Below are 25,518 nucleotides of genomic sequence, written 5' to 3' on the forward strand. Positions count from 1 at the left end.
AGAAAATCAGGGACAAATGCAAATGCCTGCAAGCGAGGAGGAGCCAGCAACGCCTTCCTGAGAAGTGACAGAACTTGGATGTCCACCCTGGGCCAGTGCGCCACGACCGTCCACCCGAAAGGCCTCTAAGCTCGGCCACGAGGTCACCACTAATCCCGAGATACACATAAGCAGGGAGTGAGGCGCAGGCACCGGGTGCAGGCCAGCCTCGGGTCCAAGGCTCTGGAGACCCTGCGTCCCCGCGCTTCCCTCCGCGGGTCCTCTGCCTGCTGCGCGCCGGCGCCGACGGGGTTAACGCAGGCCACGGCGGCGGCGGCGGCAGCGCGAGTGTGCGCAGGCGCGGGGCACGCAGTGCGCCTGCGCAGAGCGCAGGGCGACGTGGCCGGCCGCAGCCCGGAAGTGCCCGGGGAAACGGCCGCCGCACCGCCGCTCCGAGCCGCCTGGGTCCGACGTCCGGCTGCTGCGTGGCGCCGCGCCGGCCTCGACCATGTTGAAGAAATTCGACAAGAAGGACGAGGAGTCAGGTGAGGGAGGCCGGGCCCCGCGCAGAGGTCGGGACCCGCCCCCGGGGGCCCGGGGCCCCTGCCCGTCCTGGAGCCGGAGGCCCAGGACGCGCCGCCCCCGCGGGAGGCCCCCGGCGTCGCTGGCGGCCCTGCGCCTCCCCGGCCCCCGCGTCCCCGCCTGTCTCGGAGGGGCCCGCGCGCTCCCGGGGCGGCCTCCCGCCCGATCCTTCAGCGGTGGCAAAGGCCGCGCCGCCGGTGTCCTGTGGCTCGAGGACGCTGGCCTTCGTTCACTCACCGGTCACACACTGGTCCTTGTCCACGATGTTCTAATGTTTCGATTTGTCCTTACCGGGGACTGAACCCAGGGACACTCAACCCCTGAGCCACGTCCCAGCTCTTTTTATACGTTATTTAGAGACAGGGTCTCGCTGAGTTGCTGAGGGCTTCGCTAAGTTGCTGAGGCTGGCCTCCACCTCGAGATCCTCCTGCCTCAGCCTCCCAAGCTGCTGGGATGACAGGCGGGCGCGGTGCTGCGCGGTCAGTAGAGTGTATTTTGACATGTTATATATGCATGGAGTGTAACAATCTAACGAGGGTCCCATTCTTATGGTTCGGCATGATGTGGAGTTTCACTGGTGGAGTATTCATAGGTGAACGTAGAAAAGTTTCTTCCTTCCCAAATAAAATAAAAAACAGGGCTGGGGATGTGGCTGAAAGGCCAGGTGCCCCTGAGTTCCATCCCTTGTACCTCCTGCCAAATTAAAAAAAGGGAAAGTAATGTCCATTTCATTCCACTGTTTTTCCCATTCCCATCCCTCTCCCTTCGCCTCATTTCCCTGTCTCATCCAGTGGATTTCTATTTTCCCTGCACCTTATTGTATGTTTGCATTCGCATATCAGAGAGAACATTCAGCCTTTGGTTTTGGGATTGGCTTATTTCACTTAGCATGGTATTCTTCAACTCCATCCATTTACCAGCAAATGTCATCATTTCCTTCTTTAAGGCTGAGTAATATTCCATTGTGTATATATACCACAGTTTCTTTATCCATTCATCGATTGAAGGACATCTAGGTTGGTTCCACAATCTGGCTATTGTGAATTGAGCAGCTATGAATATTGATGTGGCTGTGTCACTATCATAGGCTGATTTTAAGTCCTTTGGGTATAAACTGAGGAGTGGGACAGCTGGGTCAAACGGTGGGTCCATCCCAGGTTTTCTGAGGCATCTCCATCCTGCTTTCCAGAGTGGCTGCCCCAGTCTGCAGTCCTAGCAGCCATCCTTTGCTAAATACCAGGCACTGTACCTGGCATTGACCCTGATACTGCACTGGAACAGGTGGACACCGGGTGCCTGAGCTGGGAATGTTAGGATGACCTTTCAGGGGAGGAGACCGATGTCAACTAGGTTGTCACATATGTGATCACTTGTAAATATGACATCTGCCGTGAAGGACACCTAGGCACAGGCAGTTGCTGGTCCCTGGCACGTAGGGACTCAGTTAATTAGGGGGTTGCACGAATGAATGCAAGACACGGAATCCTCAGAGGCACCAAGGACTGTGCCGTGGCTGCCGGGTGACTTGGGGAGTGGCTTAGGGCAGAGTGGAGTGCCTTGCAGGACAGCGGTAGGCTCTGTGGACAGACTGTAGGGCCTTGATCGCCACCCGGAGGCATTTACACTTGACTTTGTAGATAATAGGCACGTCTTTCCCTTCCCTGAGTCTGGGAGAAGTGTCCTTGTTATTTTGATACTTAGAATTGAACATGCTAGATAAGTGCTCTGAGTTACATCCCCAACCCTATTTTTTTTTTTTTTTTGGGAACCCGGGATTGAACCCAGGGGTGCTTCACTGAGCCACATCCCCAGCCCTTTTAAGATTTTTTTAGAGACAGGGTCTCACTGAGTTACTTAGGGCTTTGCTAAATTGCTGAGGCTGCCTCCCAACTTGAGAACCTCTTGCCTCAGCCTCCAGAGCCGCTGGGATGACGGGCGTGTACTACCGCACCTGGCCCCAGCCCTTTGTATTATTATTTTATCTTGAGACAGTATCTGGCTAAGGCGGCCAGGCTGAACTTAAACTTGCAAGCCTTCTGCTTTGGCTTCCTGAGTAGCTGGAGTTCCAGGCGTACACCACTGAGCCTGGCTTCTGGAATTTTTTTGAAATCAGGATCATAACCTGTTACTGATTTTTCTCTCTTCTCCTTGACTCTAGGTGGAGGCTCCAACCCTTTCCAGCACCTGGAGAAGAGTGCAGTACTCCAGGAGGCAAGTGTCATGTGTAACTCTCTGCCTTCCATCGTGAATGTCATCGATGCCGGCAGAATACCAACACAGAGTGCAGGTTTAAAGAACAGTCGGGGACCTGGCATGATGGCACACGCCTATTATCCCAGTGACTTGGGAGGCTGAGGCAGGAGGATCAAAAGTTAGAGGCCAGCCTCATCAACTTAGCGAGGCCCTAAGCAACTTAGTGAGACCCTGTCTCTAAATAAAATATAAAAAGGGCTGGGGGTGTGGCTCAGGGGTTAGGGGCTTCTGAGTTGGATCCTTGGTAAGCTTGGCTTAGGCAATTCCCTGGACTTCTCAAACCACAAATGTACTGGAGAGTCGTCAGCAGAAGGGACGTGACCTGGGCTGGAAGGTAATGACCTTGGTGGCTTCTTCCTAGGCCCGTGTCTTTAACGAAACTCCCATCAACCCTCGGAAATGTGCTCACATCCTGACCAAGATCCTTTACCTCATCAACCAGGTAGCAGGGCGAGGCTCGCGGGTTGGGGGAAGGGAGGCGGGATTGGCGCCTTCCACAGAGTCCCCGCGGGGCTGGGGGGCTGAGGGCTGGTCCCGAGGAAGCGCCTCAGGCCCTCCCTGAGCTCCGGCTTCCTTGCTGACCACAGGGAGAGCACCTGGGGACCACGGAGGCCACCGAGGCCTTCTTCGCCATGACCAAGCTGTTCCAGTCCAATGACGTGAGTGCCCGGCCCCAGGCTTCCTGGAGAGGTGGCAGCGGGAGAGGAGAGGGTGGCGCGCAGGCCCGGGAGGCCGGGCCGCTGGTCAGCATTCGGTCGGGGGCTCCTGCTCCTCCTGCGGCCTCCCACCCTTGGGGCTGACAGGGCGCGTTGGTCTCTCGCAGCCCACGCTGCGCCGGATGTGCTACCTGACCATCAAGGAGATGTCCTGCATTGCCGAGGATGTCATCATCGTCACCAGCAGGCAAGTCCCAGGCGGTCGGGCTGCCCTGTCTGCTCTGTGTCCCTCCTGCCCCCCTGTTGTCCTTGACCTCGCTACCCTGCCGTTCCCTTGATGCTTCTCAGTCAACTGACCCAGCCTGGAACTTTCCAGAGACTTTCCTGAGTAGGAACAGAGGACACGAGGCAGACAGACCACGGGAGGGCTGGGCCTGCTGGACGGGCGCTGCTCTCTGCACGGGGCTGAGCAACTCTGGGGGCAGGTGTCACTGAGCATTAATCCCTGTTCTTGTCAAATGGGGCTCAGTTTCCTCGATACTTTTCTTGCCGCAGTTGTTTGGGGCACGTCCATGCGCTCATCAGTAGACTCACTGATCCCCGTGAGAAGTGTTTTGTCAAGTGTGTCAGCACGTGTAGCTCTGGGAACGTGACAGCAGACAGGACGGCTGTGGCAGCTGGGCAGGTGGCGCACACCTGTCATCCCAGCCGCCCGGGAGGCTGAGGCAGGAGGATCGAAAGTTGGAGGCCAGCCTCAGCCACTTAGCGAGGCCCTGAGCAACTCAGCGAGACCCTGTCTCTAAATAATATAGAAAAAGGGCTGGGAGGTGGCTCAGTGGGCACACGCCCTCAGAGGGCTCGCACACGTTCTGGGACTCGGGATCCAGGCGAGCGTGGCCACGGGGAACTGGACGGGAGGGGACAGGCCCAGGCGCCCTGCATCTCAGCAGTGCCCCCTCTTCTGCAGCCTGACGAAAGACATGACGGGGAAGGAGGACAACTACCGGGGCCCCGCGGTGCGAGCGCTCTGCCAGATCACTGACGTGAGTCGCCCCTGTGGACACCGCTCCCCGAGCCAGGGTGGGGCGCGGGGCCCTGGGAACCGCTTCTCCCCCGCCCCGCGTGCCCCCTGTGCCCGCCGCCTCTCTCCTGAGGTCCCTCCGGCCCCTGTGCCTGCAGAGCACCATGCTGCAGGCCATCGAGCGCTACATGAAGCAGGCCATCGTGGACAAGGTGCCCAGCGTCTCCAGCTCCGCCCTGGTGTCCTCCCTGGTGTGTAGCTGCCGCTGGGCCCCCGCGGGGTATGGGGGTGGGGATCCAAGACGGCTGCGCCCCTTTCCCCGCCCTTTCTGTCAGGAACAGCAGGGAATCAGAACCAGCCCTGCTGGGAAGAGCCCGGGAAGGGCCTGGGGGGACAGGCCGCTGGGGCTGGGGCCGGTGGAATCTGCCAGGGCGGGCAGCGGGGCGGGAACCAGGCTACCAGAGGCCCCGGCTGCGTCTGAGGGGCGAGCGAGGGCCGGTCCTGCCCGCCTGCCCCTGACGCGCCCTGCCGCCCGCAGCACCTGCTCAAGTGCAGCTTCGACGTGGTCAAGCGCTGGGTGAATGAGGCCCAGGAGGCGGCGTCCAGCGACAACATCATGGTCCAGGTGAGCGTGGCAGGCAGAGATCTGGGACACTCTTGGGGCCCGTGCCGTTCATCCTTTTGTTTGTTAGGTCGTCATGGTGGGGAAACTTATCGGGGGACTCTGGGAAGGAATCCAGGGCACCACCTGGGGACTTGGGTTCAAGACTGCTGACCAGTCAAGCATGGTGACACACACCTCTGATCCCAGCGGCTTGGGAGGCTGAGGCAGGAGGATCGCAAGTTGGAGGCCAGCCTCAGCAACTTAGCGAGGCTCTGAGCAACTCAGTGAGACCCTGTCTCTAAATAAAATAGAAAAGGGCTGGGGATGAGCTCAGTGGGTTAAGTGGTGGTCACTGGGTTCAATCCCTGGGACCAAAAAAAAGTGCTGAGCAGTCCCTCTACCCAAATAGACAAGTGGCTTTTCTTCTCTTTTCTTTTTTCCCTTTTCAGTACTGAGATTGAACGCAGGGCCTTGCACATGGCTCTTGTTTGTTTATTTCTGATTTTTTTTGTGTGTTGTAGATGGACAGAATGCCTTTATTTTATTCGTTTATTTCTGTGTGGTGCTGAGGATGGAACCCAGGGCCTCACACATGCTAGGCAAGTGCTCTACCACTGAGCCTCAGCCCCAGACCCAATTTATGTATTTTTATTTACTCATTTGTTGAGTACCGGGGATTGAACCTAAGGGTGCTCTACCACTGAGCTGCACCCCAGCCCTTTTTATTTTTTCATTTTGCAACATGGTCTTGCTGGCCTCCAACTTGCGATCCTCCTGCCTTAGCCTCCCGAGTTGCTGGGATTGCTGGCCTGCAACATCGGCTCTAGCTCAGTCAACTGTGTTGTGTTGTGTTGTTTTGGCTGGGGATTGAACCAGGGGTGCTTCAGCACTGAGCTCCATCCCCAGTCCTTTTTATGTTTTAAATTTGAGATGGGGTCTCCCTAAGTGGCTGAGGCTGACCTCGACCCTGCAGTCCTCCTGCCTCAGCCTCCAGAGTCGCTGGATTATAGGCGTGGGCCACTGTGCCCGGCTCGTCAGGTGTCTTGACCCGCAGTTGAGCCCCTTGTGGAGCGTGGGCTGCTGCAGTACACGCGGCCCTCACCTGGTCCCTCGCCTCTCCTCAGCTGGCCTCCCTTCTGTTTCATGAGCTCCCCACCACGAACAGCTTCTTTTTCTAAAATCTTGTTCCCTTTTTCTCTCTGCCTTCCACACACGAGGGGCAGCAGGCCCCCGGAGCGCTGAGTTGGCCTGGTTCTCTTAACCTGCTGCTTTCCTGCAGACCGGTGCCTCCTCCCCGTGTCACACACCTGAGCTGCTGTCTCTGTCCCCTAGTACCACGCGCTGGGGCTCCTGTACCACGTGCGCAAGAACGACCGCCTGGCCGTCAACAAGATGCTCAGCAAGTTCACCCGGCACGGCCTCAAGTCGCCCTTCGCCTACTGCATGATGATCCGCGTGGCCAGCAAGCAGCTGGAGGAGGAGGACGGCAGGTGACGCTCGCCGCCTCGGGGGGCGGGGCCCGTCCGTCCTCCTGGGCCGGCGTCCCCAACCTGCTCTTGTCCCGTGTCCTCGCAGCCGCGACAGCCCGCTGTTCGACTTCATCGAGAGCTGCTTGCGGAATAAGCACGAGATGGTGGTGTACGAGGCCGCCTCAGCCATCGTCAACCTGCCAGGCTGCAGCGCCAAGGAGCTGGCCCCAGCCGTGTCAGGTCACCTCCGGCGTCCCTTTGCCCCACTGCACACGAGTGCCCCCAAGAGCCAGGCCCTGAGCCAGGGGCTGGGGAAGAAGGTGTCCTGAAACAGGCCTCGCTCTGCTGTGACGCCACCAGGACCCATTAAGTGCCTGGGATGACTTTTGGGGGAAGGCTCTTTTTTTTTGGTACCAGGGATTGACCCCAGGGCTGCTTACCCACTGAGCCACCTCCCCAGCCCTTTTTATATTTTACTTAGAGACAGAGTCTCAGTGAGTTGCTCAGGGCCTCGCTAAGTGGCTGAGGCTGGCCTCCAACTTTCGATCCTCCTGCCTCAGCCTCCCCAGCCCCTGGGATGACAGGTGTGCACCCCCGTGCCCAGCTGGGAAGCCTATTTTTAATTCCATCTTTCCGCTAAAGAGGCTAAGATGAGGTTTGGGTCTCTTCTAAAGCTCAGCAGGCTGGCTTGGCATGGAGAACGGCCTGTTGAAGGCCCTCAGGATTTATAAAACCCCTCACAGCAGCTGTTCCCCAGTGTCGTCAGGAATCAGCCATCCAGGGCCTGTCAGCCGCTCTGAGCAGGGCCTGGCACACAGCAGGTGCTCAGTCAGTGACACTCACTAGCACCAGGGGTTCTCACTGACCTGCAAGGGGGCTGCTCCCGGCTCAGGGGCCCAGGGCTGGGGCGCTCTGCCCAGCAGCGAGGGCAGCCTGGCATGTGCCCTGTGTCTTCCCACAGTGCTCCAGCTGTTCTGCAGCTCACCCAAGGCTGCTCTTCGCTATGCGGCCGTCCGCACCCTCAATAAGGTAAGAGGCCCACGGTGGGAAGAGGTGTCCTGACTCCTGGTGGGCTGAGCCAGCTGGTGGTGGTTGCTTGTGTTTTGTTTTGTTTTGTTTTGTTTTGTTTTGGGTCCCAGGGATTGATCCCAGGGGCATTGGACCACTGAGCCGCATCCCCAGCCCTTTTTGTGTTTTATTTAGAGACAGGGCCTCGCTAAATTGCTGAGGCTGGCCTCTATCTTGTGATCCTCCTGCCTCAGCTTCCTGAGCTGCTGGGATGACAGGTGTACGCCACCGTGCCCAGCCAGCTGGTGTTGTTTTCTAGTCCCTGACCTGACTGATAAAAATATAGACCTGGTCATGTGACTTTTTGTGTGTGTGTGGTACTGGGGTTACAGTTACTTTCTTCAGAGGATGAACTCGTCTGAAGGATCTCGGACTGCGCCAGATTGTTTAAACAAAGTGACAGAATGGGGTCCTGTCCTCTCTGTCTCTTGGCTCCCCAAACAGGTGGCCATGAAGCACCCGTCAGCGGTGACAGCCTGCAACCTGGACCTGGAGAACCTGGTCACAGACTCGAATCGCAGCATCGCGACGCTGGCCATCACCACCCTCCTCAAGACGGGCAGTGAGAGCAGCATCGACCGCCTCATGAAGCAGATCTCGTCCTTCATGTCAGAGATCTCGGACGAGTTCAAGGTACCTGGGTCCCAGGGGAACGAGGCCTGTGCCTGCTGTCTGGGTCCACAGACCTCGTGCCAAGGTGGACCCAAGTTGCTGGTCAGCCTCGAGGCTCAGCCAAAGCGGTCACCTCGTCCTTCAGGGGACTTGGCCCTGAGCGATACGCATGTCCTACCTCTGGTCCTTTATCCACTTGTCCCTCTGAATCCAAAGAACAGTGGCTTTGGCTGGGTGCGGTGGCACATGCCTTTCATCCTAGCAAGTCGGGAGGCTGAGGCAGGAGGATCTCAAGTTGGAGGCCAGCCTCAGCAATTTAGCAACTCATTGAGACCCTGTCTCTCAATAAAATAGAAAAGGGCTGGGGAGGTGGCTCAGTGGGTAAGCACCCTGGGTTCAGTCCCTGGTACCACAAAAAACCCAGTTGGTACTTAGCAAGCTGAATTGCTCAGGCTCGTGGCTCATGTCTGTCTGTCCGGCTCAGGTGGTGGTTGTCCAGGCCATCAGCGCTCTGTGTCAGAAGTATCCTCGCAAGCACGCCGTGCTCATGAACTTCCTATTCACCATGCTGCGGGAAGAGGTAAGGACGGGCTCCTGGCAGGGAGGAGCGGTGCCGGCAGCAGGCTGGGCCTGCGGCTGCCCTCCAGGTGGGTGTGCTCAGAGCAGCCTGCTGGCTGGCTGGCTGGCTTTCCCGGCGCCTGCGGCCCTGTCAGCTCGGGTGGGTGAATTACGTCAACTTGCACCAATTGCTGGTGATCACAGTAGGAAGTGCGTGACTCACTGCCTGGCCTCAGCCGCAGCAGATGCCCTAGGGCCATGTTCATGCAGAAGACAGGAAACCGTTGTGTTCTTGCCTGGCCAAGACTAGTGCAGGAATATTCTAGGAGTTCTTCAGGGGGTTTCTTTTCCTTCCTTTCTTTCTTTCTTTTTTTTTTTTTTTTAATTCTTTGTCCTTCTTAGCTGTCCATGACAGCAGGGTGCACTCTGACCTGTCACACACACATGGAGTGTGACTCCCCATACTTGTGGTGGGACATGACGTGGAGTTTCCCTGGTCATGTGTCCATATGTGAACAGGAAAGTTCTGTCCCCTTCATTCCACTGTCTTTCCCATGCCCATCCCCCTCTCTTTCCCTCAGTCCCCTTTGTCTCATCCAATGGACTTCTTTTCCCAACCCCTTATTGTGAGTCAGCATCCACACATCAGAGAGAACATTCGGCCTTTGGTTCTTTGGGATTGGCTTATTTCCCTTAGCATGATCATTTCCAGCTTCATCCATTTACTGGCAAATGCTATCATTTCATTCTTCTTTAAGGCTGAGTAATATTCCGTTGTGTATATGGACCACATTTTCTTGATCCGTTCATCTGCTGAAGGGCACTTAAGCTGGTTCCTTAGCTTAGCTATTGTGAATTGAGCTGCTATAAAAACATCAATGTGGCTGTGTCACTGTCGAATGCTGATTTTGAGTCCTTTGGGTATATATCTACAGGTGGTTTCTTTTGAAATGGATGCTAATAATGTGATAGCAGATCTGGTTTTGCTCCTGACGTGAAGTAGTGATTTCACTGTTGGCTGTCTCAGCAACACCAGTGAATTTTACAGGAGCAAACGCTCATGCAGTGGATTTGATCTCTTGATATGTGGTGCCCTTCACCCCAGCCCCAGGGTACCAAGGAGCAAGCAGTAAAGGGTGTCTTGAAGTTGCCCAAGAATGTCAGCCTAGTGAGTGTTGAGCTTGGCACTTATGAGACACTGCCTAGTGTACTCAGTCTCGTGATTTTCCTTATGGACATTGTCAGTAAGTCTTATTTTTTCCTTTAAGAATGGGGAATCTGGGGCTGGGGCTGGGGCTGGGGCTGGGGCTGGGGCTGTAGCTTAGTGGCGGAGTGCTTGCCTAGCACGTGTGAGACACTGGGTTTGATCTTCAGCACCAGGTGGAAGTGAACAAATAAGATAAAGCCATGCTCCACCTACAACTACACAAATAATTTAAAATAAAAAGAATGGGGAATTTAAGCTGACCCAGATGGTGCACACCTGTAATCCTAGCAGCTAGGGAGGCTGAGGCAGGAGGATTGCAAGGTTGAGGTCAGCCTCAGCAGTTCAGCAAGGCCCTGCCTCAAAATAGAATTTAAGGAGATCTTTTTTTTTTTTTGCGGTGCTGGGGATTGAACCCAGGGCCTTGTGCTTGCGAGGCAGGCACTCTACTAACTGAGCTGTATCCCCAGACCTTCAAAATAAAATTTAAGAAAGGACTGGGGATGTGGCTCAGTGGTGAAGCGCCCCTGAGTTCAATCCCTGGTACCACCGCCCCCCGCCCAAAAAAAAAAGAATGGAGAATCTGAGCCAGACGTGGTGGCTCACACCTGTAATCCCAGCATCTCATGAGGATGAGGCAGGAGATTGTGAGTTTGAGGACAGCCTTGGCAAAGTAGTGAGACCCTGTCTCAAGTTTTAAATAAAAGGGACTGGGAGTGTAGGTCAGTGGTAGCTCACACTTCGGTTCAGTCCCCAGTACTATATAAATACATAAATAATAAGCTGGGGAATCTGGTCAAGTGTGCTGTCATGCACCTGTAATCCCAGCTACTGAGGCAGGAGGATTACAAAATCAAGAACAGTCTGAGCAAACTCAAGTCCCCTTTCTCAAAAAACTAAGCTAAGCCAGGCACAGTGGCGCACACCTGTCATCCCAGCAACTTGGGAGGCTGAGGCAGGAGGATGGCAAGGTGGAGGCCAGCCTCAGTCAAAGCCTAAGCAACTCAGCGAGACCCAGTCTCTAAATAAAATACAAAAAGGACTGGGGAGGTGGCTCAGTGGTCGAGTGCCCCTGGGTTCAATCCCTGGTAAATCCCTCCCCCCAAAATACAAACTAAGCCAAAATAATAATATAAAAAAGACTGGGGAAACAGCTTAGTGGTCAAATTCTTACCTGGCATGGGCGAGATCCTGGGTTCCATCTCCAGTTGGGAAAAATAAAAATAAAGAAGAATGGGGAATCTGAGGCTCAAGGGGGAGTGGCCTGCCAGTAAGTGTCTGGGCCCAGGTCACCCTGGCTCCAAAGTCTGAGCCTTTCTCCTTGACCTTTCAACCTCCCAGGGAAATGCAGGTTTCCACGTAGCAGGGAAGGTAAGACCTTCCCTTATTAGGCCTCAGCACTCAGACCTGAGACCTTGTCTTTAGAAACGGTTCTGTGCTCTTGCAGATGGGTCCACCATCCTCCAGGCAAAGCAGGTGCCTGCCACGCCTTGGCACAGTGACTCTGACCTCCCAGGGGCCCCCAGGCTCCCTGACTACAGCACTGACCTTGAAAATAGTGTCACAGGTTACCTCTACATATGAGCCTTACTGAGCTAATTATTTTGCAGATCAATTACATCTTGTTTATCCTTCAGAATAATCTCTGAGGCAAACATACTCATGGTGTGAAGCTTACTAAAGCAAAGGGACTTACCCATGGCCTAAAACACCAGTGCAGGGTGCATGCTTGTAATTCCAGGGACTCGGAGGCTGAGGTAGGAGGATCGCAAGGTGGAGGCCAGCCTTTGCAACTTAGCAAGCCCCTATCTCAAAAAAATAAAAAGGGCCGGTGTGTAGCTCAGTGGTAAAGCACTCCTGGGTTCAATCCTCAATACTAAAAACTAAAAATGAAAAGTAAGATGTTGCCAGGTGTGGTGACCCACGCCTGTAGTCCCAGTGACTGGGGAGGCTGAGGCAGGAGGATCGCAAATTGGAGGCCAGCCTCAGCAAAAGCGAGGCCCTGAGCAACTCAGCGAGACCCTGTCTCTGATAAAACATAAAAAGGGCCGCGGATGTGGCTCAGGGGTTAAGTGCCCCTGAGTTCAATCCTTGGTACCAAAAAATAAAAATAAAAAGATTTCATTAAACTCTCTTCTCCAGTGAGTAGCCGGCTGAGCCTTTTGTTTTACCCAAAAAAGAGAGACAGCCCCAGAGAGCCAGGAGCCTGCCTCCAGGTCCCGCGTTTGGATCTGCGTCCCTGGTCTCTGGAGGCAGCAGGGCCCCTTGCTCAGCCCCCCCGCCCCCCACCCAGGGCGGCTTCGAGTACAAGCGCGCCATCGTGGACTGCATCATCAGCATCATCGAGGAGAACGCGGAGAGCAAGGAGACCGGGCTGTCGCACCTGTGTGAGTTCATCGAGGACTGCGAGTTCACCGTGCTGGCCACCCGCATCCTGCACCTCCTGGGCCAGGAGGGGCCCAAGACCAACAACCCCTCCAAGTACATCCGCTTCATCTACAACCGGGTGGTCCTGGAGCACGAGGAGGTGCGAGCAGGTAGGTCCTGCCACAGCTGACGAGTGAGCCTGGCAGGCGGGACACGCCTGCCGGGGTTCTTGTCCCAGGAACTGTTAAGAAAGACCTTAGCTCTCATCTAACGTTAATGATGCTACGAGCTCTGTAATTTAAAGTTTCAAAATACGTTGCTCTTTAGGGTTTTTTATTTGTTCTTGTAATAGCAGATAAATTCATATACCGTAAATTTTATGTAAATATGCAGTTCACCAAGCGACCGTCTGGTTTTTCATTTTATTTTGTTTTTGGTAGTTCTGGGGATGGAACCCAGGCCCTTAGCCTTCTGGGCCAGCCCTCTACCACTAAGCCACACCCCCAATGGCCAAGCCACACCCCTAATCACTAAGCCACACCCCCAGTGGCCAAGCCACACCCAACCGCTGAGCCACCCTCAACTGCTCAGCTACTCCCACCCACTAAGCCACACCCCCAATCACTAAGCCACACCCCCAATCACTAAGCCACACCCCCAACCAGCGAGCCCTACCGAACTGATAAGCCACTCCCATCCACGGAGCCACACCCCCAAACAAAGCCGCACCCCCAACCACAAAGCCACACCCCCACCCCAAAGAACATCCAGTTCTTTGTTTTAATTTGTTCTGTTCTTTTAAACCCCACTAGGTAGATTTTCTTCTTCCAGACCGTGACACTCGTTGGGTAATAGTTTCTCCTCACATTTGTATTCCGCTAAGGCTCAGCTGTAAACTGAGGCCCCCTGGAATCTGAGAAGGCCGCCCTGTGATCTGGCCGTAGTTAGCTCCAAAAGAGCTCCCGGTACAGGCGCAGTGGCGCAGGCCCGGAATCCCAGGGACTCAGGAGGCTAAGGCAGGAAGACCACGAGGCCGAGCCCAGTCTCTGCACCTCAGCCAAGACCCTGTCTCTAAATAAAGAACAGAAAGGGCTGGGCTGTGGCGCAGTGGCTGAGTACCCCTGGGTTCCATCCCTGGGACCAAAAAAAAAAAAGAGGGGGCTGGGCCCCGGCTCGGTGGTGGAGCGCTTGCCTAGCAGTGTGAGGCGCTGGGATGGTTCCCAGCCCCGCATGGAAAGAAATGAATAAGAATAAAGGTCTCGCAACATCTAAGAAGAAATTGAAAAAAAGGAAACTAGCTCTAGACACGGGTCCCGGGTGCTTCCTCTCCACTGAGTAGAAGGGGTAGTTAGGCCCGGTGGCGCCAGGACCCACCCAGAGCCGCGCACTGTGTGGGCGGGGGCGCGGGACTCCTGGCTCTCCTGTGCGCAGCCGCTCTGAGCACCGGTCTGCCCAGCGGCAGGTGGGCAGGGTGCATGGTGACCACTTGTGCTTCCTAAACAGGTGCCGTGAGTGCTCTGGCCAAATTTGGAGCCCAGAATGAGGAGATGCTACCCAGTATCTTGGTGTTGCTCAAGAGGTGAGTCTGAGCCCAGGGCCTATTGGGTGACGCTCTCCCCAGGCCCAGGTCTCCGCATGACGGAAAAGGGGAAGAAAGGTTCATACGCCTATTGAGTTTAAGAGGCGTTAAAAAACCATACACAAATCCCCCCACCAGATATGACCTTTGGTAATATAAATTATTCCATTAAAAAAATAGCTTTATTGAGATGATTCATGTACCACAGGATTCACATTTAAGATGTGATTCAAGGTGGGGCTGTAGCTCCACGTAGAGCCCTTGTTAGCATGTGTGAGACCCCAGATTCTACCCTAGCACTGTGAGTGAATGAATGAATGAATCAATCGATTGATCAATCAATTGGTTTTTAATGTAGTCACAGAGTTGTGGAACTAAGGCTGCAATCTAAATCGAAAACATTTTTGAGTTTAGTGTGGTGGTGTGTGCCTGTAACCCCAGCTACTGTGCAGTCTGAGTGGGAGGATCGCAAGTTCAAGACCAGTCTTGGCAACTTTAGTGAGACCCTGTCTCAAAATAAAAAATATGGTGGACTGTGTAGCTGAGTGGTAGAGTGCCCCTGGGTTCAATCCCCAGGATCACCAGCTGGTGGGGTGGCCCACGCCTGTAATCCCAGCGGCTCGGGAGGCTGAGGCAGGAGGATCGCAAGGTCAAAGCCGGCCTCGGCAATTTACCAAGGTCCTAAGCAACTCAGTGAGAGCCTGTCTCTAAATAAAATATAAATAGGGTTGGGGATGTGGCTCAGTGGTCGAGTGACCCTGAGTTCAGTCCCCAGTACCCCCCAAAAATGATCACCTCCTCCACAAAACCTATACCTATACGTTCTTAGCCAGTTCTCATTCATTCAGCCTCTCTAGTGCCAACACATGCAATGTACTTTTTTTTCTTTTTGGTCCCAGGGATTGAACGCAGGGGCACTTCACCACTGAGCCACGTCCCCAGCCCTTTTTATATTTTATTTAGAGACAGGGTCTCACAGAGTTGCTTAGGGCCTCGCTTTTGCTGAGGCTGGCTTTGAACTCATGATCCTCCTTTCTCAGCCTCCCTAGCTGCTGGGATGACAGGTGTGCATCACGCTTTTTGACATGAGCTCTTGATACAGAAGCTTGCCACCCTCGCAGGCGGGCTTTAGGGAGAGGGCCCAGGGCGTAGGGATATGCTGCCTCCTAGCTCATTATCAGAGTCCCAGGGGCCCCTCTGCATCTTGGGGGGTCTTTCTGCTTGTTGGTTTTGGCCTTTTCTTGGCGGTGCTGACCCAGGGCCTTGCCGCACTGGGCAAGTGAGCCACCACTGGGCGCCATCCCCGCCCCTCGGGCTGTGTTCGAGGGTGGCCGGGTACCGTCTCTGGGACTGAGCTCTCTGAGCTTCAGGAGGCCCCTTCCTCCTGCCTCCCGTGGACGAAGCTTTGCAGGGTCCTTCCTGGCAGCCCTGCTGGGCTGCAGTCGGCAGCTCCTCGTGTCCCGGCTGCAGGTGTGTGATGGACGACGACAACGAGGTCAGGGATCGCGCCACCTTCTACCTGAACGTCCTGGAGCAGAAGCAGAAGGCCCTCAACGCAGGCTACATCCTCAACGGTGGGCCTCCCAGGGCGGGGAAGGCCAAGACAGGACTCCCGCCAGACTTTCCTGGCAACCTCAGAAGACCCAGGTCATGCGGGTCCCTCCCGTGTGGGTGGGAACAGCCTCATCGATTGGAAATACTCACCGTTAATAAAAAAAGTTCTGCAGGGCGCAGTGGCGCACGCCTGTCATCCCAGAGGCTGCAGAGGCTGAGGCAGGAGGATCGCAAGGTGGAGGCCGGCCTCAGCAACGTAGTGAGGCCCTAAGCAATGCACTGAGACTCTAGTCTCTAAATAAAATTCAAAAAGGGCTGGGGATGAACCCCCTAGGATTTGTAAGTTGGGGTCCCAGGGCCTCAGTCCTCTGTGGTGGTTCCAGGTGTACATTCTGTTGTGTTGTCCGGGCCAAGTGACCTCTCTCCCACCGGCCTCTAGGTCTGACCGTGTCCATCCCTGGCCTGGAGCGGGCTCTACAGCAGTATACTCTAGAACCGTCGGAGAAACCTTTTGACCTCAAGTCTGTGCCCCTGGCCACCACGCCCATGGCCGAGCAGAGAACGGGTGAGGCCCGTGCCCTTCCCAGAGGCCCTCGGGTCTCGGCCTCCACTGGAGGGTCTCAGCGGGCTGGGTGGGAGCCCAGCTCTCCTGGCTCCGAGCCCCCAGCGCCCGGGGGAGGAGACGCGCGTACTTGGAGGTGCTCGCTCTTGCTCTTCGTGTGCTGCACATCTCGAGGCTGCTGGGATCCATAGCTCAGGGAGAGTCCTAGGGCAGCACCCCGCCGCCCGCCCCTGGGGCTGCCGGTCAGCGCACGCGTTTGTCCCTGCAGAGACCACGCCCATCTCAACCGTCAGACAGCCCGAGAAAGTGGCCGCCACCCGGCAGGAGATCTTCCAGGGTGAGTAGCAGGGAGCGCGTGGGACTGGGTCATGTCCTCAGGGGGCTCAGGACCTGAGAGGACCTTAGTGCAGGGGCTGGGGACGTAGCTCAGTGGTAGAGCATTTGCTTCTCATGTGCGAGTCCCTGGTTCCATCCCCAGCATGTCAAGATAAGTAAAAAGTTGATCGGGCCTCTCCCGGTGCTGGGCCGCAGGGAGAGCTTCTGCCCGCTCTCAGGTACGAGGGCCCTTCGGTATCGTAGGAAGTTCAGGGAGACAAAGTCATTGGCCCGCTGGGCACAGTGGTGCACACCTGCCATCCCAGCAGCTCAGGAGGCTGAGGCAGGAGGATCGCAAGGTAGAGGCCAGCCTCAGCAACTGAGCAAGGCCCTAAGCCACTCAGCGAGACCCTGTCTCTAAATAAAATGCAAAATACGACTGGGGGTGTGGCTCAGTGGTCAGGCGCTCCCGAGTTTAATCCCCAGTGCCTCTTAAAAAAAGTCATTAGCCCAACAAGGTAGCCCAGATAGAAAAATGGAAGCGCTGGAATTAATTAAGATCTAGTTCCAACTGGCCCCCAGCTGCTGCTTGCCCAGTCCTGAGGGTTTAGGTCCCCGGACCACAGGCCAGGTCAGGATGTCTCATGGAGCACAGCTGAGGTTCAGAGGTACGGGTACTTTTTTTGTTATTCCGCTTATGTTCAGTTTACATTGTCTTGTGAGGTTTTACTCAGGCATCCATCCGTTCCTCTAATCTCACATTTTAATTTATTTATTTTTGGTTCCCGGGGATTGAACCCAGGGTGCTTAACCCCTGAGCCACCTCCCCAGCCCGATTTTGTATTTTATTTAGAGACAGGGTCTCACTGAGTTGCTTTTGGCCTCACTAAATTGCTGAGACTGGCCTCCAACTTGCAATCCTCCTGCCTCAGCCTCCTGAACCACTGGGATTACAGGCGTGCGCCCCCGTGCCCAGTTCAATGCATTTGTTTTTCACAGTACTGGGAATGCAATCCAGGGCCTCCTGCATGCTGGGCAGTTGCTGTACCACTGAGCCGCCTCCCCAGCCTCGTCTTGCTGCTGCTGCAATTTTGTTTGTTTTCTTTTTGAGTTAGGGTTTTTCTGTTTCTGAGGCTGACTTCACACTGGAGATCCTCCTGCCTCGGCCTCACAGGTCGTTGCACCTGCCACGGAACACAGCTTGTCTTGCATTTTTTTAAAAGCAGAGACTGCATGATTAATTAGCAAACCATTTTCCCCACTGAGTCTTACTTCAAGGACCGGCCTACACCATTCTTCCTTCATGATGTTCTTCCTGATCTCCTGAGCTTATTTCCACCCTGGCGGTTCTGTTTCCTGGGTGTTACGTAGGTCTTCAAATGTTCCATCTTTATTTTCTGTGTCTATCACAGCACTTAGCACACTGCATTTCTTGCTCACAGTGAGCTCCCATTGTTGATTTTAAATGAAATCCCCTTCTGGAGCCTGTCTTCTGTTCACATTCTCTCTTTTTTGGGGGTGAGGGGAACGCCACAGATTGACCCAGGGGCCTTTAACCACTGAGCCACCTCCCCAGCCCGATTTTGTATTTTATTTAGAGACAGGGTCTCGCTGAGTTGCTCAGGGCCTTGCTAAGTGGCTGAGGCTGGCCTCCAACTGGTGATCCTCCTGCCTCAGCCTCCCGAGCTGCTGGGATGACAGGCGTGGGCCACTGCATCTGCACAGCTGATTTGCTTGTTCTGAGGTCCCATGTAGGACAGGGGAGGAGAGTATTCCTAGGAGGAGGTACAACCTGATCAAGTCAGAGAAATGAGAATCGTGCAGATCCACTCAGGAAGTGGTTGGGACAGTCCCATACACGGGCGCCCTTTCCAGAGGGCTGAAGACCTCACGTCGGATCTGGGGGTTTACTGGGAATCACCCCTCGCTGCTGGGGACGGGAAGCTGAGTGTATGCGGCCTGTGGGTTTCAGAGCAGTTGGCAGCGGTGCCCGAGTTCCACGGGCTGGGGCCGCTCTTCAAGTCCTCGCCTGAGCCGGTGGCCCTGACCGAGTCCGAGACGGAGTACGTCATCCGCTGCACCAAGCACACCTTCACCGAGCACATGGTGTTCCAGGTGAGGGGCAGCCCAGCGCCTGCTGGCCATGCCCGGACGCTCCCAGCTCCCCTAGGGTCCTGGCGCTGCCTCTCGGGTGGTCGGCTGCCCGACTTGACGACAGGCTCTGTGGCCAGCGGCTGCGTCTCTGGCGCTTCCTGACCCGGCGCTGGCTGCTCCTGAGTGTGGGCTGAGGCAGGGGCTCCCAGGCGGCTCGACGCGGCCCTAGGGCTGCCGCTGAGCTCCTCCCCCTCTCCCGTCCAGTTTGACTGTACAAACACCCTCAACGACCAGACGTTGGAGAACGTCACCGTGCAGATGGAACCCACGGAGGCCTACGAGGTGCTCTGCTATGTGCCCGCCCGGACCCTGCCCTACAACCAGCCCGGGACCTGCTACACGCTGGTGGCCCTGCCCAGAGAAGACCCCACAGCTGGTGAGCCCTCTCTAGGGGCTGCGGGTGGGTGGCTCCTTGAGAATGGTCTTGATAATGACCACTGTGATGCTCATATTGTCATTATTCACATAAACTCAAATATGTTCCCGTGTATGTCTATATACACACATACGTCATATAGATATTGAATTTTTTTCTGTTTCTTTTGGTACCAGGGATTGAACTCAGAGGCACTCAGCCCTCGAGCCCCATCCCCAGCCTTTCTTTTGTATTTTATGTAGAGAAAGGGTCTTGCAGAGTTGCTGAGGGCCTCTTTCAGTGGCTGAGGCTGGCCTCCAACCTTCGATCCTCCTGCCTCAGCCTCCCAAACCAATGGGATTACAGGCGTGCACCACCGCGCCCAGCTATCTTAATTATAATTCATATTTATATAAACATCTTACTTATATAAATATATTAATTTCTATGTTAGTTCGATACGTCAGTCATAATATTTATATATTTGTATATATTTAGTGTGTGTGATATCTACGTGTTCTAGGTATCATGCTGTGTTTATATCATTCATACTTATGGAAAGACACCCGTGCTGTGCTGGTCACTCTGTCTGTACTGGTCAGCACTGTGTCACCAGGACTCAGTCCAGGTCCTTTCCCTCCGTCGCCTCGTTCCCTGCTGGAGCAGACCTGCAGGAACGAGCAGCTTCCTCACTCGTGGCTGAGCATGGAGGCCGGGCTCCGTGGACCCAGCCTGTCTGGTCCTCACGCCAGTCACCCCTCCGCATGTCACCTTGCCCCTCGGGGACAGACACACTCACACAGCCCACGTCCACTCCTCTTCCACCCTGTGACGCGACATGGACAGGGCCTCTGGGCACCGTGTCTGCCCCTTGCTTGGACGTGGCCTGACGCTGCTGTCCTGTGCGGCGGCACCTCCGCCAGCCTGCTGGGGTGGGGGTGTCGCTGCTGCCACAGGGCGGGCCGGTCACCTGGCCACGGCCGTTCTTTCCCTCAGTGGCCTGCACATTCAGCTGCATGATGAAGTTCACCGTCAAGGACTGCGACCCCACCACCGGGGAGACGGACGAGGAAGGCTACGAGGACGAGTACGTGGTAAGCAGGCGGCCGGGGCCTTCAGAAGAACGATCTGCGGCCGTCGTTGGCTTTTCGGCTGTTTTGTTTTTTCTGAGGGCCGCTAGTAACTCCCTGGCGGAGTGCTGACCTAGCATATCCGCGTGTCCGGGTTCAGTCCTCAGTGCTGGAAAAAAGCAACCGAAAGAATTTATTTATTTTTTTTTAACTTGAAAAATTCATGTTCACATGTAAAAAGAAAATGTGAGCCAGGACAGCGGTGCACACCTGTCACCCAGCAGCTCTGGAGGCTGAGGCAGGAGGATCGATCGCAGGTTTAAGACCAGCCTCCGCAATTTAGTGAGACCCTGTCTCAGAATTTAAACAATGGATCTGGGATGTGGCTCAGTGGTAGAGCACCTCTGGGTTCTATCCCCAGTACAAGCAAAAACTAAAAATAAAAAAGAAAGAAAAGAGGACACTTGGGCCAGAGAGATTGGTTGCTTGTCTAGCATGTGCAGCGCACCCTCAAAAAAATGGAATAGAAAGAAAACTTGGGAAATACAAAAACAAAATACAAACTTTACCATAAACCTTAGGAGTCCTTTTGTTGAGGGAAATTTATAACTGAGATCATCTTGTATGTTACAGAGGCTTTGGTTTTTCACTTAAAACCCTCGTATATTTTCCTGTATCATTAGATATACTTCAAAAACACCTTTCTTTTCTCTCTTCTGTGCTGAGGGTGGAACCCAGGGTCTTGTGCTTGCTAAAACACGTGCTCTCTCTCACTGAGCTAAACCCCCACCCCTAACAATTTTTAATGACTTTAAAATATTTCATCATGCTGGGCACAGTGGCTTAGGAGGCTAAGGCAGGAGGATTGCAAGTTGGAGGCCAGCCTCAGCCACTTAGCGAGGCCCTAAGCAACTCACCGAGACCCTGTCTCTAAATAAAATAGAAAAAGGGCTGGGGATGTGGCTCAGTGGTTATGAGCCCCTGAGTTCAATCCCTGGGACCAAAAAAAAAAAAAAATCAGCTGGGCACAGTGACACACGCCTGTAATCCCAGAGACGTGGGAGGCTGAGACAGGAGAATTCCAAGTTCCAGGCCAGCTTTGGCAACTTAGCAAGACCCTCAGCAACTTAGAACCTATCAAAATAAAAAGGACTAGGCCTGGGGATGAGGCTCAGTGGTAGAGCGCTTGCCTAGCACATGTGAGGTACTGGGTTCCATCCTCCACACCACATAGGAATATACGAATAAAGGTATTGTGTCCATCCACAACTAAAAATTAAAGATTTTTTTTTTTTTCTTGTACTGGGGATTGAGCCCAGGGGCACTTGACCCCTGAGCCACATCTCCAGCCCTATTTTGTATTTTATTTAAAGACAGGGTCTCACTGAGTTCCTTAGGGCCTCACTCTTGCTGAGGCTGGCCTCCAGTTTTCAATCCTCCTGACTCAGCCTCCCATGCTGCTGGGGATGACAGACGTGTGCCACCAAAAAAATTTTTTTTAATTAAATAAAATTTAAAAAGTAATAAAAAGGTCTAGGGATGCAGCTCAATGGCAGAGCACCCCTGGGTGCCCCCCCACCAAAAAAAGTAATTAAAGGAGAGCTAAAGAACTGGTGGCTTCTCTCGTGCACCTTACCCCTGCGAGTGACTGAGCAGGGAGGCTGTCCCTGGATACCCACTCCTCAGGGGACCACTCCAGGCAGGTCACAGAGGACGCGACTCCCAGCACATACTCCAGGACCGGCCGGACATTCTCCTGGCGCTGGGCACCCAGCCACCTCCTCAGTGTCCCGCCGCTCCGGCTGGGCAGGTGCAGGGCAGGAGCGGATGATCAGAGCGGCAGCCCAGGGGGAGGGGCAGGGAGACGGCGTCTGACCTCTGCCCCCCCCCCCCCCCCCCTGCAGCTGGAGGACCTGGAAGTCACCGTGGCCGACCACATCCAAAAGGTCATGAAACTGAACTTCGAAGCCGCCTGGGATGAGGTGGGGGACGAGTTTGAGAAGGAGGAGACGTTCACCTTGTCCACCATCAAGACGCTGGAAGGTGAGTCCCGGGATGCCTGCCTGCCTGCCGGTCGGACCCTTCGGCGTTCTGGAGGTGTCTCCCCACGGCTTCCAAAGACCCAGGGCCATGTCCAGAGCCCGTACCTTTAATGCAGCTTCACCAAAAGGCATTCAGAGCACCGGGGAGTGGTAGTGCCAAAAATGAGAGACAAGAGCTAGGCGCGGTGGCGCACGCCTGTCATCCCAGCGACTCTGGAGGCTGAGGCAGGAGGATCGCAAGTTGGAGGCCAGCCTCAGCCACTTAGGGTCTCACTAGGTTGCTCATAGTCTCACTGTCTCTAAATAAAAAATAAAAAGGACTGGGGATGTGGCTCAGGGGTTGAGCACTCCTGGGTTTAATTTCTGGCACCAAAAAAATAAAAACATAAGAGATAAGAGACATGGTGTGGGGTGGGGGATTTGGCCACTTGGAGAAGGTAGAGGCATGCTTAGCGGGTAATGGGCTTGACTCCAGGACCACACACACACACAGACGTGACGCTGTGCTGCCGCGCTTCCTCCCTACAGAGGCTGTGGGCAATATCGTGAAGTTCTTAGGAATGCACCCTTGCGAGAGGTCCGACAGAGTGCCGGACAACAAGAACACGCACACGCTGCTCCTAGCAGGTGAGCAGCCTCTCCGGTGGGAGGGCCTGGGCAGCTTATGGGTAGGAATGCCGCTGGATCCTGGGCTGCAGACTCCCCTGGGAACATGGGGAGTCAAAAATCTAGTGCGTTTAAAATTCATGAAGTATAAAAATCGGTAACAAGATAATCTGACTCCTACGAAGCACGGTGCGCATGCTTGTAATCTCAGTGGTTTGGGAGGCTGAGGCAGGAGGATTGCAAGTTGGAGGCCAACCTCAGTAATTTAGCAAGGCCCTCAGTGACATCCTGCCTCTAAATAAAATATAAAAGGCTGGGGGTGTGGATCTGTGGTTAAGCACCCCTGGGCTCAATCCCTGGTACCAAAACAAAAAACAAGAAAGATACCCCACTCCTTGTCTTCTCTACCAGCAATTCAGCCATTTTATGAAAGCTAGCACTTTTTTTTTTGGAGGTGCTGGAAGACCACCCCAGGGCCTGGCACATGCCAAGCAAGCACTCTACCACAGAGCTACATCCTGTTTTTGTTTTTTGTTTTTTGTTTTAATTTTGTTTTCGAGACAGGGTCTTCCTAAGCTGTCCAGGATGACCTCAAACTTGGAATCCACCTGCCTCGGCCTCCTAAGTAACTGCAGTTCAAAACTGCTGGTTTTTGTTTTGCCGTCTTAATCCATACATTTCTGCAAGAATAGTATGTCTATTGTGTAATTTGCTTTTGGCTTTATAATGCATCTGGGAGGTAGTCCCTGTTGATACATAGAGCTTGCTTGCTTTTTCTCTTTTTTTTTTTTTTTTTTCCCCAGATGTGCTGGGGGTTGAACCTAGGGGTACTTAATCACTGAGCCACATCCCTAGCCCTTTTTTTGTTTGTTTCTTTGAGACAGGGTCTCTCACTAAGTTGCTGAGGCTGGCCTCCAATTTTTGATCCTCCTGCCTCAGCCTCCCCAGCCGCTGGGATGACAGGTGTGCACCTCGGAGCCTGGCATGATCCTGTGTTCAGTGCAAAAAGGGCCGTGCGGTTACCATACCCAAAACAATTAAGAAAAGGAAATGGGATTTTTTTTTAGCTGAGTGTTTATAAACAGGGTAGGGAGGGTGCTGTGCTTCACGGCCTGCTCACAGCTGACAGCCCCAAACGCCTCATTTCTGGCCACACTGACGTAACTCCGTCCCCTGGGTCTTGCAGACACCTGCTCTGTGGTTTCCTCCTGGTGGGGCTGTCCCCTTCATCTGTGCTGTCAGATTTAGCCCCGCGTCTGAGACCCTCTGTGGCATCAGGTGCATGTCCCTGAAGTCACCGGAGCTTGGAAGACGCTGGACACAGTCCTCCTCCCGTGTGGCTCTGGGTTCAGGGGCCCAGCTCTGCTTCCCTCTTCTCTGCAGAGCCACCTTGATCTGACCCTCCGCTCGGCCCTGCCGTCCCTTCTGCCTTCCTCACCCGCCCCGCTGCTTCTCTCCCCTCCCAGGTGTGTTCCGGGGCGGTCACGACGTCCTGGTGCGCTCCCGACTGCTGCTTTTGGACACAGTGACCATGCAGGTGACAGCCAGGAGTTCCGAGGAGCTGCCAGTGGACATCATCTTGGCGTCCGTGGGCTAAGGGGCCAGCTGCAGAGGCCCTTGTCATTCCTCTTCCCCCAACACGACGCAGAAATCCTGCTTTCCCCATGGAACGGGTGGAGACGCTCTCCCAAGCCTTCGTGTTGAAAAACGATCAGGAATCATCATGGGTTTCTTTACAAATTCCACCCCCCCCAGAACTGCTAGGGGGTAACTTTTTTTTTTTTTTTTTTTAAATAGAGGATTATTTTAGCTTTTAGCGTGTCCTAGGTCTGGCTGCCCAGCCTGAGAGGGAAGGGACATCCCAGTTGAGTAAAATGTTCACACCCTGACGTCCCAAAGCAGTCACCTTCCTACTATAATAAATCAGCATGTATTTATTGAACGACTGCTTCTTCTGCAGACTGGTGCTCAGGGGCCTCCCTGGTGGAAGGCCGGTGGCTGTGGTATCTTCTACCCATGCTGCCCAGCCGGGCAGGAGCAGTGCAGGTTTGCGAGGGGAGGTCAGCTCCTGGGGTCCCAGCCCTTCATTTTATAGATGGCACCTGGGAGCGCCAGAGGGTTGGGTTGTGAACTGGATGTGACTTAGCGTTTTCATCAGCTTTTTTGCTCCTGTTACTAAAAGACCTGATAAGAACAGTTTCAGAGGAGGAAAACCTTATTTGGGGCTCACGGTGGCAGAGGGCTCAGTCCACAGACGGCCGGCTCCGTTCCTCGGGCCTGAGGGGAGGCTGAACATCATGGAGGAAGAGTGTGGTGCAGGGAAGCAGCTCCCCTGGGGACCAGGAGGCAGAGAGACTCCACTCCCAGATGCACATGTGTCCCCACAGCCAGGCCCCAGTGCCACCTCCTCACCACACCACCTGCCTCCAGGTGCCCCCAGCGGATCCCCCAGGGAGCCAGGCACTGACCGGGTTGAGGCTCTCAGGACCCGATCGTGTCCCCTCTGAACCTTCCTGCAGTGTCTCCACGGGGGCTTCTGGGGACACCCACACCAGAACACGGAGCATCAGCTCTGAGGTGCTGGGACTTCTGCTCCCAGTTGTCAGGTTAAGCGAGTGGGACGAACGGCCTGCGCACTGAGCGGTGGCAACATGAGGAAACTGGCTGAAGCTCAAGTCCGGGCCAGGGGGTCTCGCCCGCCGAGGCCGGCACCGTGGGAGGCGGGCTTGAGGGACGCCGACCTCACGTTGGCATTTTGTTTTGGGGGTGGCTTCAGTGCCCAGCGACCTGAGGGAGCTTGCGCGACTCCTCGCGTGTCCCTGGTTGCTCCAGTCTGTCCCCGCAGGAGGCACTGACCGGGACCCCGAAATGAAGACAGTGGGTTTTCCTGACTCCACTCGCACTAGGA

The 25,518-nt window shown here is 54.9% G+C and overlaps 1 protein-coding gene across 1 annotated transcript; it reads left to right on the forward strand.

Moving 5' to 3' along the window:
- The first annotated feature begins 371 nt into the window (after window positions 1-371).
- Copg1 (COPI coat complex subunit gamma 1) lies at window positions 372-24,547 on the forward strand. The gene is made up of 24 exons (XM_047534793.1): window positions 372-524; window positions 2,720-2,772; window positions 3,176-3,256; window positions 3,402-3,473; window positions 3,638-3,717; window positions 4,438-4,513; window positions 4,650-4,742; window positions 5,030-5,116; window positions 6,428-6,585; window positions 6,671-6,804; window positions 7,526-7,593; window positions 8,077-8,265; window positions 8,729-8,824; window positions 12,300-12,543; window positions 13,877-13,952; window positions 15,423-15,526; window positions 15,946-16,071; window positions 16,337-16,405; window positions 18,356-18,498; window positions 18,742-18,913; window positions 19,889-19,986; window positions 21,867-22,005; window positions 22,533-22,631; window positions 24,077-24,547. Exons 1-24 carry the CDS (start codon window positions 488-490, stop codon window positions 24,205-24,207), a joined length of 2,625 nt encoding a protein of 874 aa, XP_047390749.1. The 5' UTR covers window positions 372-487; the 3' UTR covers window positions 24,208-24,547.
- The last annotated feature ends 971 nt before the right edge of the window (window positions 24,548-25,518 follow it).

Source organism: Sciurus carolinensis, chromosome 19 (assembly GCF_902686445.1).
Source record: "Sciurus carolinensis chromosome 19, mSciCar1.2, whole genome shotgun sequence".
NCBI lineage: Eukaryota > Metazoa > Chordata > Mammalia > Rodentia > Sciuridae > Sciurus > Sciurus carolinensis.